This window comes from Camarhynchus parvulus, chromosome 8 (genome assembly GCF_901933205.1).
Source record: "Camarhynchus parvulus chromosome 8, STF_HiC, whole genome shotgun sequence".
Classification (NCBI taxonomy): Eukaryota; Metazoa; Chordata; class Aves; order Passeriformes; family Thraupidae; genus Camarhynchus; species Camarhynchus parvulus.
Window position 1 is genome coordinate 21,622,049 of NC_044578.1, and position 16,928 is coordinate 21,638,976.

Here is a 16,928-nt window from a genome sequence, read left to right on the forward strand (position 1 = left end):
TTAGAGACTTCTGCTTCTTGAATATACATTTAAAGCTAAACTAAATTTAACTACAGCAGTTTAGTTGGATAACCCATTTCAGTAAAAGACTTCACTAATCTGAGCAACCACTGATTTAATTATATGCCCTGTACAATACAGAGATTTCTGCCTTCAGCTGTGTGAGTGAAGCAGCAGTTTCCTTGCAGAAGAGATGGGCAGTCTGGTTGCTGCTGTGGTCAAGAGAACAGAGGGGGTGAGGGCAGAGGGGGAGAGAAGGTAAGGAGAAGTTACCAAACACAAAAAAGCTCTTCCATCTGACAACAGTAGTTAACTTGCTCCTTGAACTTAACATCTGGTAGCATTTCATCTTCTGAACACTTGTAAAACCTTATGGTACTTTAGACAGTGGGAGTTCCTCTCCAAAAGAAATTTTAACAGTACAAAGAGACCACAAAATCCATTTCTTACTGGGCATGGGGGTTTCTAATTCTCAACTCACAGCTTACTTCAAGAATATCCTTGAAGTTCTTCCTTTGCATAGTTTTTTGAGAGCAGTTTTAGCATTAATTTTTAGCAGGGATAATATGCATATATGGAAAGGCTGCCTCTATATTCCTCATCATTAAGGATAAATGTGGGTATATACAGATATTTCTTCTCCTTAAGTGCCTAATAAGGCCAATATGGGAACCAGAGAAAACTCCATTGCTAACAAAATACATCTAAAATTAATATCCACAGAGGAATACAGTATTTTGTGAAACAATGGTTCCCACCTTTGAATATCCAATTGGCAGTGCCAAGGGCCTGTAGGGGGTAAGGAACAGCTTCCCATGCCCTGGAAGGGGGCACAGTGGCATGGATGCCTTCCTGCTGCCACAGGAGAGGGTGGCAGTGATGGCATGGGATGCTCTGTCCCCAGAGCAGGCAAACACATCCAAGGAAATGAAGCCAGTTAGAGGCTGCCACATCCTAATTCCTTCTTCCTTCACAGTACTGCTAAAGCTATGCTAGAGATGGAATTTGGGTTAAATGATATCAGCAAAGATTGATTGTTTGGTATTAAATGAGCTCTAAAGGAACTCCACCACTGCCAATGTGCAAGCAGCACAGTGACCAGAAGTCACCCAGCCACAAAGACCAACACATCCATCGTGGGCTGTAGGAACTGTTTGAAACCAAGCTTCACTCACAACACAAATGTAAAAAATCCCTTTACAAGGGTTTCTTTCTGACACATTTGTCTATTGTTGCATGATGGCTGTCCTCAATACAAGGAATTAACACCTGCTCCTTTTGGGAAAGATTATTTTCAAAAAGCAAAGGATGTGATTAAGTGAGGATGCCTTGCTGACATACTAAGTCTCTGGAGCAGCAGTGCACTCTGCATTTGCCTCTCTAAATCAGCAGCACCCCAAAGCATGAAACAAGCCTGTGATCATAAGAAAAAAGCAATCCAAACCTGCTGTGACCCAAAATGCAATGGTTTTGCCTCAGTCTATGAGACAGCATGTAATAAAGAGCAAACCTGGAATGAATACTAAGCTTTGCATAAACACTACTGCAATTAAAATAGGGCTGAAGTACTTGCAAATACTACAGATTCATTAAGAACCATCAAATTGGAGAAAACGGTGAGGAATTGCAAAATTCATTTATCAAAAGGAAAAAAAAGAGCAAAATATACCAGAAGAAAGAAATATTTTTCACTATGGTCAAACATAAGATAATGCATTAAAGAAAAAAAAATGTAAAGCAGAATTCTTTTCTTTCCAAATTTTGTTCCAAATTTATTTTAAAGTAACTGTAGAAGTAGACACACCTGAAGACAGATCTTTAAAAATATTACACTCCTATATCAGATGAGGAAAGTTCCAAAATAAAGGAACCAGACAGCAATTTTAGCAATGCAGATGCAATCTGGAAGACATAGATTCTGAACAACCTCAAGTACATAACACTGTGCTGAATCCAAAAGTAGGGCAGGAGAAAAAGTCAGGAGAGAAAGTTACCACACCAGCTTTTGGAGGAACATTTGCAAGAACTCACAGTGAAAACCACCCTTCGGCATTTTCTACCCTTACTACACAAAGGAAATCCTGCTTCTCAGCTGGGCCTCTCCTTTTCCTCAACATTCTAACTGTATTTTCCTTAATTTGAAGTTTCATTTGAAGAAACCTCCCAGTGTGACCATTCCCGAGGCGCTCCGGCAGTCCCACTCCCAAGGCCGGGGCCGCACAGGACGGGCAGCTCAGGGAGCGACGGGCCCTGTTCGGTTCCTGCCCTCCTCACCCGCTCCGGCCCTTGCAGTGCCTCAGCCTCCTTCCATAACGCCATTTATCCACGGCACAGTCACACAGAAACAGCCCCAGCTGGGGAGGGAGCCCCCGGGCTTTTACCCGCGCACAGCCCAAAGGCGGGAGAGTTTCGCTTTTCCTCCTCACGCCTGGGCTCCGGCCCTGTCTCCCTCACCTGGCTGCGCCGCCTCTCCGTGCCCTTTGTTATGCAAAGGCTCGGCAGATCACGGCCTCTCATCTGTGCTCCCACACATCCCAAACCGCGTCCCTACACACATCCCAAGCTGTATCCCAACACACATCCCAGTCCGCATCCCAGGCTGAGTTACCTGCACCAGGTGTCCCTCAGCCGAGCAGAGCCCGGAGGGGAAGGCACAGCCCTGCCCCGGGAGCAGCAGGCTGCTCTCGGCAGGATTCACCACCCTGTGTTGGCCCCTTTACTCGTGCCCCTGCACACACACACATGGGAAGAATATGCTGGACAAACACCAGCTGCTCTTCCATCTCATCCTGTTAGCACCAATGTCTTGTGATGGATTTCAGAGAGCTTTTGTAGAGCTACAAGTTCAGGAGAAAACAGATAATTTGAGGTAGAAATTTCCTAAGTATTTGTCGCCATGCTGCCCTAGAGGGATCAAAAATCAAGAAACATGCTCATAGACAGCTCCCCATTAAATCCATGCATAAGCATTTGTACTTTTGAAAAACTGAACAAATGATTGAGATATGGCTCTGCCTGAAAAAAAAAAAATGAATAATCCCACTTGATCAAAAGCCAAGCAACCCCTATGAAACTGCAGTGAACAGAACAATTCTTCAGAGCAGGCTATATGCTTATATACTGTATTTAGCACAGGCTGTAACATTAAAGATCATTATTTACATTTTTACTATTTTTAATGGGGTCTTATTTGCACTACAGAGAGCAAAAAGAATCTAAAGAAAAGTGAAATTACACGTGAAGCTATTTATTACAGGTAAAATGTGTTCCTTGCTCATTTACAACACCTCAAATATCGTGTAGGTAGAATACCACAAGAAACTGCAACATTCTAGGGAAAAGATGGAAGAAGGCAGTTCTAGAAAAAGATTTCTATCTTATGGAAGATGTCCCCTTTTTTGCCTGCATATTTGAGAGACTCGTTTATTCTCTTATTTCCTCTGCCTCACTTGTCTACAAGATGACAAGTGATGCCCAACTACTTTGGCATATCATATTGCATTGTGTCATTCCACCACCTGCCAATGCCAGTGGCCCATCAAGCCTGAAAAATCAAAAGCAGCAATTTGTTAGAAACTGGGAAAAGGAAAAAAATCCCACCAACCCACCACATTTTAAGCCAAAAATAGAAACATTCATTTTGTATTAGTAAATAGACCATGAAATATTGATCCACAAAAGTAAGTGGGCATGAGCAATGTATCAATCTCTTAAGCAGATTCAAGGATTTAGAAGCATTTCAGTATTTGTGTATTGGTAGCTGTATAGAAGACAACATCTATCTCAGATCAAATATGATTCTGCAAAATACTGCTGCTCTTTATACTTTCCTTTAAGGGCAGCAAACCTTGTGATGAAAGAAAAGCTAAAGAAACTACATGTTCTAATAAAAATATTATTATGGAACAATAACCAAACATACAGTTATCTTTCCTGGCAACAGAAAAAGACAGTGCTATTAAAAAAACCAGTCTGCCTGGATCCTCATTTGTTCTTAAAGATTAGTTCTGAATCAAAGAGAAGTACATTTGTTATAGAAGCACAGAAAAATCCTTCTTTTTTATACAGTCCACATTTATCAACAAAATCATCTCTCAAGAAAAAAAGAAATCGCTGTTTGCTTTGCTCCGCAGTGAGTCTTAATGGAGACAATACAGACAGAGAAACAGCAAGTTTACCAGTACTAGCCAAATTATAGCAATTATTTTGAAAGGTGCTATCCTCTGGGTAATTGTTTTGTTCCTTGTAATGCTGCACAAATACTCTTCACAAGAGTGTTTGCATAAAATCCAATCCCACACTGTCCTGGAGCACAACTTGAGATCTTCACTCAGGCAAATTTTCAAAATCCTCCATACTGTGGCCTCTCAATTTTCTCAACAGCTGCCATGTGCAAATTGTTTGGTGATCATCCTTTGTGCTCAGCTGAGCTAACAAAGCCTGCCCAGAGGGTCGTAGCCCAGCTTCTACGGGACTCTGGCAAAGCAGTTTGCAATGTTGCCAGATTCCCAGAATGGAAATTGATTTCTGTGTCCCACTAGAGAGATGGGGAATTGAATGACCAAAGCCACCTCACCCTCAAATCACAGCAGAGGTGGGTGAGAAAACAAGCACAAAATTACTGGAGAATAAGAAAAGGTTACCAATCCAGGTGCTGTCAGAAGGGCGTGACATGGAAAGAGAAGATTCCCAAAGCACAGGGTGGAACAAAGCTAAGGGCAAAATGCAGAACCACCAGCTAAGCACGGTGTCAAATGCAGGATCCCACAGAAACTGGAAATGCTAAAAAAGGCCAGAAGCACTGTAGGAACTGGCTCCACTCCAGAAAGAGCAGGGACCAGGACTCCTGCTCACTCAGACAATTTGCTGTGAAGTGTTCTGCCTGGGAACATCTGTGTGGAACATGATGGAAGCCTGCACTGTGCAAGTTGCACACAAAAATGAAATGGAAAGTGAGACGTAATTAGAGTCAAACTGTACAACACAGGTCATTAGGGTAAAAGTGTGCCATGTTTTTCCGTACTGAGCAGCAGATCAAACTTTCCAATGACAGACAAATGATTTTCTCAGATACCCAGTTTAAAAGCATCCGCAACACCCACATCCACATAACAAATGCTCAGTACACGTGAATAATCAAGTCGCTTGATGGAGGTCCGTGGAGTTCAATGGAACAGGTATTCCCATGCCACACACCTCAATGAGCCAGCCAGCATTTCCCTGCCTGCAGGACAGCCCGTGGCCAGGCAGGAGCCCGACAGAGGCTGCACAAGCTCAGCTGCTGGAGGGGGAGCTCATCCCACAGCCTGCCCCAGACCCGGCCTCCCCCTCCTTCAAGGGTCAGTGTCTGGTAGGAAATTGTCACACTGGCAGTGCAGATGGACAGACCTACTGGATTTTAACTCTGGGCAGACTGAAATACCACTTTTACTCATTTACAAACTGAACAAAATGCCACACAAGCCAGAACACTGAAGGGACAATATTAATTCATGCAAGCACGATCTGTTAAGAGTTTGATAATTTTTAACAAATATGGCAAGAAAAAGTAGTCCTGAGACTATGACAACATGGTTTTCATATGGCAATTATATAACTAATTTCAAAAGAGGAATGTATATGTTTCCTATTTATGTTCTGGAGCAGAGCAAAAATTATTCTGAAATACCTCCAGCAGTCTGTGTTCATTTTAGGGGACACGTAAATTATTTTAAGGGAATAATACATCTCCAAGGACGTTTTAATGGATTAAATGTCAGGAATGAAATACTGCATTTCAACTTAGCTAGGACCTTAAAGAATGAATATAAAGACAATTATTGAGAGGTCTGAAGAACACAATTGATTTCTTGCAATTCAAACTCTGAGGCACTTCACGCACTCAAACAGAATTTCTATTTCAAGTTTTCATTACATAAAACTATGAAGTATGTAAAGATATAATGCTGACAATATTTTAAAGTTTATGAGAGAACTGCAGAGTGTCTGATTTAAAAGGAAGTTGTGTTTTAGGACTGCATTTTAAGCACAGAATTTTATGCTCAATTACCGTGAAATAAATTACCATTATGATCTACTTTCTTTTTCTAGTTCTCTTAGCAGTAGCATGATGGTCCTATAGAAAGCCAGAAATTCAATATCATGAGGAAATAAAAGGGCCAAATTCCAACAAGAGCCCCATAAAGCAAGAAGTTTTACATTTGGAAGGTGCTTTGCTGCAGGCAAATGGCTGCCAGCATTCCAAATCAAGCTGTGAGGCAACACACTGCAGATGTACCTGTGCTCAATTCAGAAAATATTCTCACACAGACACACCACTTAAGTTACAATGGGATTTTGATCATTATAAGGGCACTTGGATACTACTCTTACTTAAAAAAAAATCATACCATGTCTAATTTAACTTTCATACAGAAAAAGAAATATAAATCATTAATTGCAAAACATGCACAAAATTCTCATACCATCCTGTGTCAGAATGCACAGTGTATGTGTAAGTTGCCTTTATAAAACCTGTGACAGTTTTTAGAGCTATCCGTGCTGTTTAAAGAAAACATCCAAGACTGAAGGCAACAATAAATGGGAAGAATATGGTACCTATGAGAAGTAATATGTTCAATTTCATGGATATTACCTGAACATCCATCTGTTTCTATCCATTTGGGACCACTGTCATCAACATGTGCACTCTGAGAAAAAAAATAAAGCAATTTTCCAATAAAATATAGTTTTATAAATAGATTGCTTACCATCATAAACACTTACTGAGCAGGCAGAACTTTTTTAAAAAAGCATTTTACCTCAAAACCATCACCACCCTTTTGTATCATTACGGCTGTAAAGATGACAGCTTTCCAGTTATTGCACTGGTAGAGTTTCACAAGGTCTTGGGATTTGTGACATTGTGAGGGATGGCCCAGGTTACAGCAAGAGAACACCAGTAACAGATAAGGGTCACCCACATGATCCCCTGCCCTTCTGCTTGAGCTGACAATTGACAGTGAACTGCCCACTGCTTCTCCAAACTCCAGGCAAGTGGGTCATTCCTTCCAAGTGGTTATCCCCAGGGAGGAGCAGGAGCTGGGGGAGGAGAGGCAGCAGCCCAGAGGCCCCGTGCTGGCTGCTGGATCAATGGGCAGTGTCAGCAGGCTCCCAGTTAATGATGCTGGAGCCAGCGCCAGCCTCGCTCCGGGCCAGGCTTACCACAGGTACCCACACACAGGGCACAGGGCTCTGGAAAAGCCAAGTAATTGCCTCATTTTGCACTATGAGGAGGTTTTTGTTAAAGGCATACACCTTGCATTTTATGTTCCTAGGATCAGCCCTTAGATTGGAACAAAGAAAAGATGTTCACATTCACAACGGTGCCATGTGACAGCCAAGGGCAGCCAACAGCATCTGTGTGGCTGCAGATCCACTTACAAAGGTTTGCTACAAGGAAGAATGCAGTGTTTTGTAAGCCTTGCTTATGTGTGTGAAAATGTAGATAAGTTACACATTTATGGAACAATTTTTATTATCGTTTTAAGGGGAGAAGTGTTTGGCAAACACACAAAACCCACCAAAAAATAACAACAAACAACAAAAAAACACACCACAGGAAAATACAACCACAAAACAGGGGAACACTTGTCCTGTTCTGTGATAAAAGGATGGAGCAGTTGAAGTCATCTCTGTATCCATGTATGTTCTGGAGTGGAAAAACTGAATTATGGAAATGGGATAACTGTACAAGGTTCTTCAAATTACTGACTTAGTATTATTGGATGTTCCATGCAAACTACCAACAAAAACTCTCCCACTCGAGGCAAGAGTGTTCAGCCAGGTTCTGTTTCAGCCCCAGACATGCAGTCCAGACCTCTCAGCTAAAGGAGAAAGGACAAGGAGCCTTTCCTTTGAATTCAGCCCAGTGCATCCTGCAGCTGGAGGCCCCCGATATTTCTAAAGCCTGTCTCAGAGGCCACAACACTCTAAAAATGCTCTCCACAGTAATAACATTTTAGGATCCCTTTCTACCCTGCCAACTCAATCAAAGTTTTTAAGGTAGTCCTCAGGAAGTTGTCTTATGCCTGTCTAGCAGCGCTTCTGCCTTGCAGCCATAGGCAGCAATATTTTAACCACTCACCCCAGACTCAAGCAAGACATCCATCTTTGGAGGTTGAAATCAGTGCAACTCCATTGTCCACACTTCTGGAAAACTCTTTGCCAGTAAGGAAAAGTACAGCAGGAAGAATTTTACTCCTAATGCGTCACACCATGCAGAAATCAGAATCTAAAATAATGACTTGTTCCAGAATGAGGAACAAAAATTATCATTGATAAAAACGCATACTGAATGTAAAAGCAATTAAAAAGTTAAAAATGCACACCCAATTTGGTAATTACTTTCTCAAATATTCTCCCACAAGTGTAAAAGCTCTAAATCATCTGCCACTCCTTTTATTTTTTTTAACCTTTGAACACTTTTTCAAAAGTGTTCAAAAAAGAATTACACACAGCCACCACCACCCTCCTGTCAGACTGGTAACTGTTAAATGATATTTTATAACATCAATAAATTATTCTTAATTTACAGAAATTGTTTCCTCAAAGAACTTGACAGATTTGAAACTGAATCTATTTGTCATATTCTTCATTTCCTCCCAAGAAGTTCGTTGTTAGAAGTTTCAAGTTCTCATTTAATACAGGGCAAAATTTACCAAAAACAAAACAATGTACTGCTCTGAAATCTGACCCTGCTCCAGTAATTTTCCTCCTCAAATTTCAATTTTGATAAATCTCTCCAAGCAAGTTTCCACCAACACACGAGTTTAAAGTAAGGTTCCCATAACCAGCAGTGATCTGACACCTGCTGGCTTCATCCTCTTCCCATCCCATCCCATCCCAGCTCCCTTCACCACAGCAGGCTCCAGAAAACAGAAGCAGAGTTATCTTCAGGATCCCAACTTCCCTGCTCCACCATGGTGGGCACAACTGTGATCTGCCAGGAAACATTTAACAGATCTGAAAGGTAACAATTGAGAAAATCCAGACCATAAACACCACAGTACATTTGTATCAAATTTTACTGCCAAAAGTTTTATTTTACAGTTGAGTTGCAAATGAATATGGTGTACACATCATACAGGAGCAGAAGTACTACATGAACATACTTGTTAGTAATAACAAATTTTCAGAAAATAAAACATCTTAAGTTCTCTCTTTGTCCCAATACCTGACTTACCTTTTTGCAATATAAAGAACATTTGAGGAGTGGCAGAAGAACAACGAATGGCCACAACACACGAGGCAAACAAGCTTTACAGCACTGGAGCCACTGGAGCAGGCTGCCCACAGAAGCTGCTCCATCACCCTCCCTTGAGGGTTTGTAGATCTTGCTGAAGCCTGAAGCCCTGCTCTGAATTCAGCACTGACTCAGCTCTCAGCAGGAAGCTGGACTAGAGACTTCTCTCAATGTCTATTCCAATGTGAATTATCATAAAATTTGATTCAAGCACAATCAGCAGCCAAATACAAACAAATCAGTGAATGCCTCCTGTTTTCCCCGCTCCCAACAATAAAACAACACTTATCTTTAATGAATCATCTTTACAACAGTCCAGCATGACTGAAATCAAAGGAACAAGCAGCAAATTAAGTCTACTGAAGAAGACCAACACCACATTAAAAGGCCTTTGCATAATTTAAAATTCTTTTTGTAACAGCAAACACAGATTTTTTAAATTGCTCTTTACACATGTGCAATTATCAGCCGTATAACAATACCAAATACATTCCTAGTCATCTTCAACTAGGAGATCTCCTGTCCACACTGAGAAAATTTCTATTGGCCCTTGATACACTGGCAATGCCATATTCCCTGCAAGTGTCCCAGGGAAGCCAGAGAAACAGGGACTGGGAGGTGGAGAGGAAATAAGTAATCTCAAAACATCCGTTTTATCCTCGGGACCATTTCTCCTCCTGGTTGAGACCTCTATCTATTGCTAGGGTTTAAATGAAAAGCAAGTGAAACTATCAGGAAGGACTCAGTAACTTCCTATTTTTAATTCCATGTGACAGAAAATTGCAATTAGACAAAAGAAGTAAGGCAAACACCCACCACTAAGGCAGCTGTAGAAGAACTAACTGCACAATGTGATACAGACAGGCAATAAGGAATAAATACAAAACCTGAAAAGTAATACAATTTTTTTTTGTCCCAGCAAACAACTGATCCTCTAAAACAAGATAATTACCTTGGTGTAAATAAGAAGTCAACAAATGTGTGTATACCTACATCAAATGTAACATTCAGTTCTATAACCCCCAGTTTCAGTTTTACAGAGATTTTCATTTCTCAATCTGTTCCAACTCTACAGTACTGAAATAAGATCAGATTTGTGCGATTCACATCTCTTTAAAACACAAAACAAGTAGTAATTTGGTGGAGTTCCTTCTTCAGCACACAAAACAGTGAAAGCCCAATGACAGTTTAGTCCTGTCAATTTTGATACTTTGAAGGGAGAAAAGAAGCCAAAATGACACAGAGGTTAAATCAGTGAAGATAAAAGATAAGAAAGAACAGATAGTGAAGAGGGCTGGATTCTGATACATCTAACTCTGAGACATTTGATACGCAGGCATGGGAGAAGTGCCAGAGATAGAAAGGTTGTGGCCTTGGAAAACAGGCAAGTAAAATTGTCAGGGATGTTAGAAAATAGTCTAGAGGGAGTCAGAAATAAAAATTAGATCTTTGAATCTGAACAGGTCTGAGGCTGGCTGGATCCTAAAGGAATAATCTGGAGATAGAACCATGGGAGAACCAGACTGGGGGGAGAAGCACTGGATTTTTGGGGCCTTCAAATGAAGTACAACATTAAAAAAATCCAAAAAAACTGGAGAGAGGGTGTTTAGATACATGTAATCAGATGAGAGGGAGAAAAAAGGACAAAGTATTAAAAACCAGAAACAGTTATGATGAAGGTGCCTCCACTAAAGATAGATGAAAAGAGAAACTTGGTTACTACTGAAGGAAGTCATTCAATGAAAGAAATGAGAGGCATAAAAGATACAGAAATAAAAGGGGCAAATTTGCAAAGTTAAGAGGCAGAGAAGCAAAGCTCAGAAACAGATCCTGAGAACAAAAACAGCTTTGAAAACGATCTTGTCATGCAACAAAATCAGGACTGAAGATTTTGTATCAAGAATGAATGAATATGAACAGCAGATCTGCAAGCAAGCTTAACAACAAAGGTGAGGTAAAGGTGGTTTAAAAGTCCATTTGGGAAAGGCATTGAAGCAGGTAAGGCAAAGCTGAGTCCAAAGCTGTGTTGTGCTGACACACTCTTCAGATATTCAGAAAGGTTGGAATGGAAATTAAGAAATTACAAGAGAATACGTCTGGAGGGAGGAATGGAGACAGGGCAGTGTGAGAAGCAGCCAAAGAAACCATGTACAGAGAAGCAGATAGAGATAAAAATAAAGACCAGTGAGTAAAAAGAAGTGAGGCCAATGAAGGAAGGAGGCAGCAGCGAAGACGAAGGAGTCAAAAAGGTTAATAGACTGGAGATCCCAAAAGGAGTGAGTGACAGGGTAGAGGAGAGAGAAAGACAGATAAGCTGAAAGAGAGCAGGTAGTGATCAGAGAAAGGGAATTTAGAAATGAGAGATAATAAAGTGAACAGTATTTAGCAAAGACAAGGTCATGGGAATGACTGAGGCAGTAAGAAAATCTATCTAAAACTAGAAATCACAGGCATTGGGCTGGAAAAACAGAATGAAGAACAAAGGATTAAAGTACTGATCAGGGGAAAGGAACTGGTCTTGCCCATGGGGAGGGATGAAATTTGGAAACACTGAAATGGGCTGAGTTTAGCAAACACACAAAGAAACGATGCAAACTAATGACCACTAGGAAAACTAGACAGAGGACTTCAAACCAGGAAGAGGGTAAGGCTCGCAACAGGACTAATAAAGCAGAAGCCAGGAGTCACAGAACTTTAGTGGTGAATATGAATGGAAAATACTTTTTTAAAAGCATCAGAGAAGGGAATAAAGTTTAAAAAACAACTCTAAACATCTATATTTGAGTAACATTCAAAAACATAAGTAGCACTCCACCAAACAGGGTCCACAACTCTATTTCCCTCCTTGCCAGAAAGATTTACTCACCCAGATCAAACCAGAGATCAGAAATTCAAAAGGCCACTGCCAACACTGCCACTGGCTAAATAATTTGGAGATATGGCTGGGTTGGGAAAATTTTGACTGTTGAAGTAGATAAAGACTATTAAAGACTATTAAAAATTATGAAAAAGCAGTGAGTTGACCTCTGCCATCCAGCACCTTTATGTCTTCACAAAAGAAGACGAGAAGGCCTTCACTGGCTCTCCCTCACATCACCTCCTGCTCTTACAGCTCACACAGCCAATGCAGCATTCACCAACACTCCAACTCAGCTCCTAAGAGTCTCACCACATTGTGTAACAGCAAAGATAAGAGATTAAGCAGACAGATTGCTGCAGACAAACATCACTGCGATTTTGGGTCCCATTCAGAGTTATCTGAGAACCACTGGCATAAAAGTTTTTCTCCACTTCCAAGCCTCTGTCAAGAATTTCACTCTACAGCTTTCTTAATCATGAGCATGAATAAAACACCAGCCTTCTCAGACACTTCTAATACTGCATTTCATCTTCTGCTATACTGGCATGTTTTTAAAGTTTCTGCTCATTACAAAAAGACAACACACTTCTATTGCCTGCTCATACAATTGGGAGCTGGATCATTAGGAGTGCAACAAAACAGGGGAAAAAACCCAAATTATTCCCTGCTACCAAACCAGTGACACACAGAGAGTATAAAAAGTGAGCTGGCACATCATTTCTATCTACCCTACTGATTACTGTTTATTCATGTGTGTAGATGTGGTTCACTCAAAATTACTGAAATTACCTAAGAACCAGCTGAAATATAAACAAGAGCTCACAGGACAGGGCTGAGACCATAACGGGAGCTCTTTGTTATTTTATTGCTTTATCACATATTTTAGTATTGAAAATTATTTTAAATTTAGCTTAAAATTTTAGTTTAAATTTTTGGTTTAAAATACACAATATATTGGATGTAGTATTTTTAGATAATCTTTTAACAAATAATACAAAAATGAATTTTTTTTAGTGTACTATCTTTTGTTACAGTCAAGAAATCTCACCTAGAATCAGCTACTGGAAGAAGTAAGTTGTCCACACGATAAGCAGCAGCAACTGTAACATACATCTATATCTCTAAAAAAGAAAAGTTTGAAAAAATATCATAAACACTATAATTTTTACATTACATGTAATATCTGTATGTTTTATTTCTATTGGACTACTGCACAGCAGGAGAGCTTTTGAGACAAAGGGATTTTACGCAATGTCATTCAAAGCACAAAAAGTTCACTCCTGACACAAGTTAATACTGGAGCATTATTGAAATAAAAGGAGGAGCTGGTCAGACATTTTAGGTAGAAATGTAACATTTTTTCTTTAAAGAAAATAAACACATAATGCCATAGCTTAAAATAAATAGTGCCAAATGTTATCATCAACATATGAAAGATAGGATGGTGGCTTAGTAAAGACAATATTTTATAAGCACATACCATACATTGGAGTATTATAAAAAGACTTATTTTCATGTTACCAGGTATTTTACTTTAGGGAGAGATTCTACAATCCTCACTTATATAAACAGTTCTATTAACTCACATTGGCATTTTAATTACAGTTTGGTACCAAAGTCAGGTGCACCATTCATTTCACAGATTTTAAGTCAGGAACAACTATTTCTTTTCCTCAGCACAATATTTAATCATAAATACTAAAAAAAACTCCACATTGCTAAAAAAATGTAACTGCTTAAGTATGCACATTTGCAAACTCTTGACTCATGATTCTTTTACTCAACATATCCTTCCAGGGGAGGGATATCTATCAGCAGTTTCTGGCAGGAACAGTTCAATACTTTATGCATAATATTAGATACAAATAGCCTGCATTACATTTGGGGGCTTTTTGGTGATTTTTAAATGTTCTAGCACATTTCAGAAAAAAAAATATTTTGAGTACTTGTGCATATTAAGAACTAATTCTGTGCGTCAAGCAAATATTGTGCTGCCTTTTTCAATACAAAGCATTTTGTTCTATGACATGTGAAACATGGTTACAGAATATAATAATCATGTTTTAAATTATATAACCACTTAATAAATGAAAACAAATCTAGAGGTTGCTAAACACAAACCAAAATTTCTCAAATACTTCTTTCCAACAAACTGTTCCACTGAAGTTCTATAAAGTTAAGTGCACACAGAAGTGAGAAATAAAACTACAGTTTCATACAATTTGTCCTACAACACCTGGAATTAAAAATTTAAAAAGTATGTATTAAGATAAGCTGATGATCTGGCACATACCATCTAAAAATGTCCCCCCCACCTTTTTTTTTCCAAACACAATTTTCATAATATTTGTAGTTTTAAAAAATACAAACGTGAAAACAACCCTGACCCCCCCCTTGAACATAAACTCCATGGGTTTTTTTATTCTTTGAGCATTATATCAAATAAAAATTACAGCTGCACAGAGAAATGAAGTAGCAAAAGAAAAGAAAATCAGAATGCATGGATGTGACCGCATCTAGAACCTACATATGTATGTACATACTTCTGCTTTTATTTGAACTAACTTTTTACCCACATAAAGAAAAAGACTTAACTGACACTAACAGCTCCCTAGCTGCTATCACTGTTAATAATTACCTTTTGACAGTTCTGTAAAAAAAAGTTCAGTCTTGAAACTCAAGGAATTTCACTTTACTCTCCATTTTTACCACATTTAAAAACAAGACACATTCCTTCCTTAACAATGAAAATATTATATAAGCATACCTCAAAAGGCACTGAGGTCTAACAAAAATATTCAGCATTTCCTTTTAAACTAATATAGTATCTGTAAGATAGTTTGCATATATAATTATTTTCCAAATTAAGGCATGGCAACTTTCTCTTAAACATAAAAGCTATGAACTACTTCTGCTAAATATAAAACTACGTCTCAGGATATAGTATACAAAGACCATATATTTATGTAGAATACATTTTGTGTTATACTCGACTATTATATCTTTGCCAAAATATTTCAGTATTTAGAAAAAAAATTTAAAATTTAAATATACTGTAAGGTCACTCAAATAATTTTAAACACAAAAATCTACAAACAGTGACATATACACAAACAGTTGGGAAATTGTAACTTAAAGATCACATCTCTTTTAATCAGACCTGCTCAAAGGACAGCCACAAAAGAACCCTATTGGCTACAAGAAGCATCTACATGTTTTTAAGACTGAACTATGCAGACTCCCATTGCCCCAGGGCAGTGCTGCACAAGTCTATTGAAAACGACCCAATTGCTGAATCAACACCTTAAATTTTCCCAGAAAACCTCCAACAAATGTTTTGTGTATTAAGAGAGACTAACAAAACAAAAGGGGACGTTACAAAAATTTCCGTATGACAATTTTTCCTGAAGTTATTTTTCCATTGCATTTGGCAAGCACAGAACTAATTCTATTCCTTGTCTACTCTTACAGCAAGAACTGCAAACTACAATTCAATATAAAATACAATAAGCTCCTGTAATAATTATGTTCCTCTTGGAACACAGATTAAAAAAGTTAACTGTGCTGATTCATACTTTCCATAAATTACTAAAAAGGTGAGCGATTCAGACATTTTGCTTCTCGATAATAAGCCTAATATCTGTATCATGTGCAAAAGTGCAACTGTGTTTTAGAACTGAGGCCCAACTGAATACAATTTTGTTATTACAGAAAGTATACTTGAACCCACTAACATGGAAGCAGCGGTTCACAGCATCTTAAAATTACACTTTACATATTTAAACCTGTTGTACGACTGCAAGTTAGTAAAAAATACAAAACCCAGAAATGAACAGAAAACAACAAAGCTTGTATATAAATTGGTTTACAATTCAAAGCACAACAGTAAGCTTCAAATAATTACATTAGTGTAAGACACACAGGGAGGTGGGATGATTTATTGCAAGCTCTTGTTTCTGGCTGCTCCTTTTGGGGCTCGCAGGCAGTTCAGCTGCTGGCGGTGTGTGCGTGCATGCGCTTCGCCACATCGTACACGTAGGTGATGTCTGGGCGCTTCTCCGGATCCGGGTTGATGCACATATTCACTAATTGTCGCAGCTACGAGAGGAGAGAACATGACAGGAGCATTGGCCTTCTTACAAGCAGGATTTGTGCATTATCAAATTCAAATTAAGAGAAGTGGCAACAATGAGGCAAACGGCGATTCTGCACAAGCACACGGGCAGCGCTCCCTCTCCGCTCACACGCTGCCTTATGCAAACACCTATGCAACACACTCCCCTGATTTCTGCATTTTGCACTGCTGGCCAGAAAAACTGTTGAGCAAATTTAAGTTCTAACCCTTTCAACATACAACTTTAGACATGCAGTCCAGTCCCACATAATTTATAGGAAATTCCCTGTGTTTCTGGAGGGCTGTGCCTGCAAAGCCCAGAAGACTGAAAGGAGCACAGAGCGAAGGTAAATGAGGGCTGCTTTGCTCATTCGGTCCCCATACAGGAGTTAGCCAGAAATAAATGGCATTTCTGCCTGACAGGGCCCAACAAACAAAAGGCAGTGGTGCTCCATCTAACACACAGTTAACCCCCAGAACCTCCTGCTGCCAGGAGCTACCAATACACACGCATTCAATTCAGCTACTGAACAAATTAAACCCACTGAGGGCTACCTGTTACAAGGACTCCACCCTTGAGGAAATATCTGAACATAAAAGTGGAAGCTGAGAAAGTATTGTGGGCAAGTACCATACTATGCTGGCCCTGTTACTCCACTTGTCCACTGCTG

General features: G+C 39.5%; 1 protein-coding gene across 1 annotated transcript in view; it reads right to left on the bottom strand.

Annotated features, from left to right (window-relative positions):
* Positions 1-9,059: 9,059 nt before the first annotated feature.
* NEK7 (NIMA related kinase 7) overlaps positions 9,060-16,928 on the bottom strand; it is a 66,908-nt gene continuing 59,039 nt past the window's right edge. Inside the window, exon 10 of the mRNA XM_030953081.1 lies at positions 9,060-16,241. Within this exon, the coding sequence (XP_030808941.1) occupies positions 16,131-16,241 (111 nt within the window). The 3' untranslated portion in view covers positions 9,060-16,130. The remainder of the gene's footprint in view (positions 16,242-16,928) is intronic.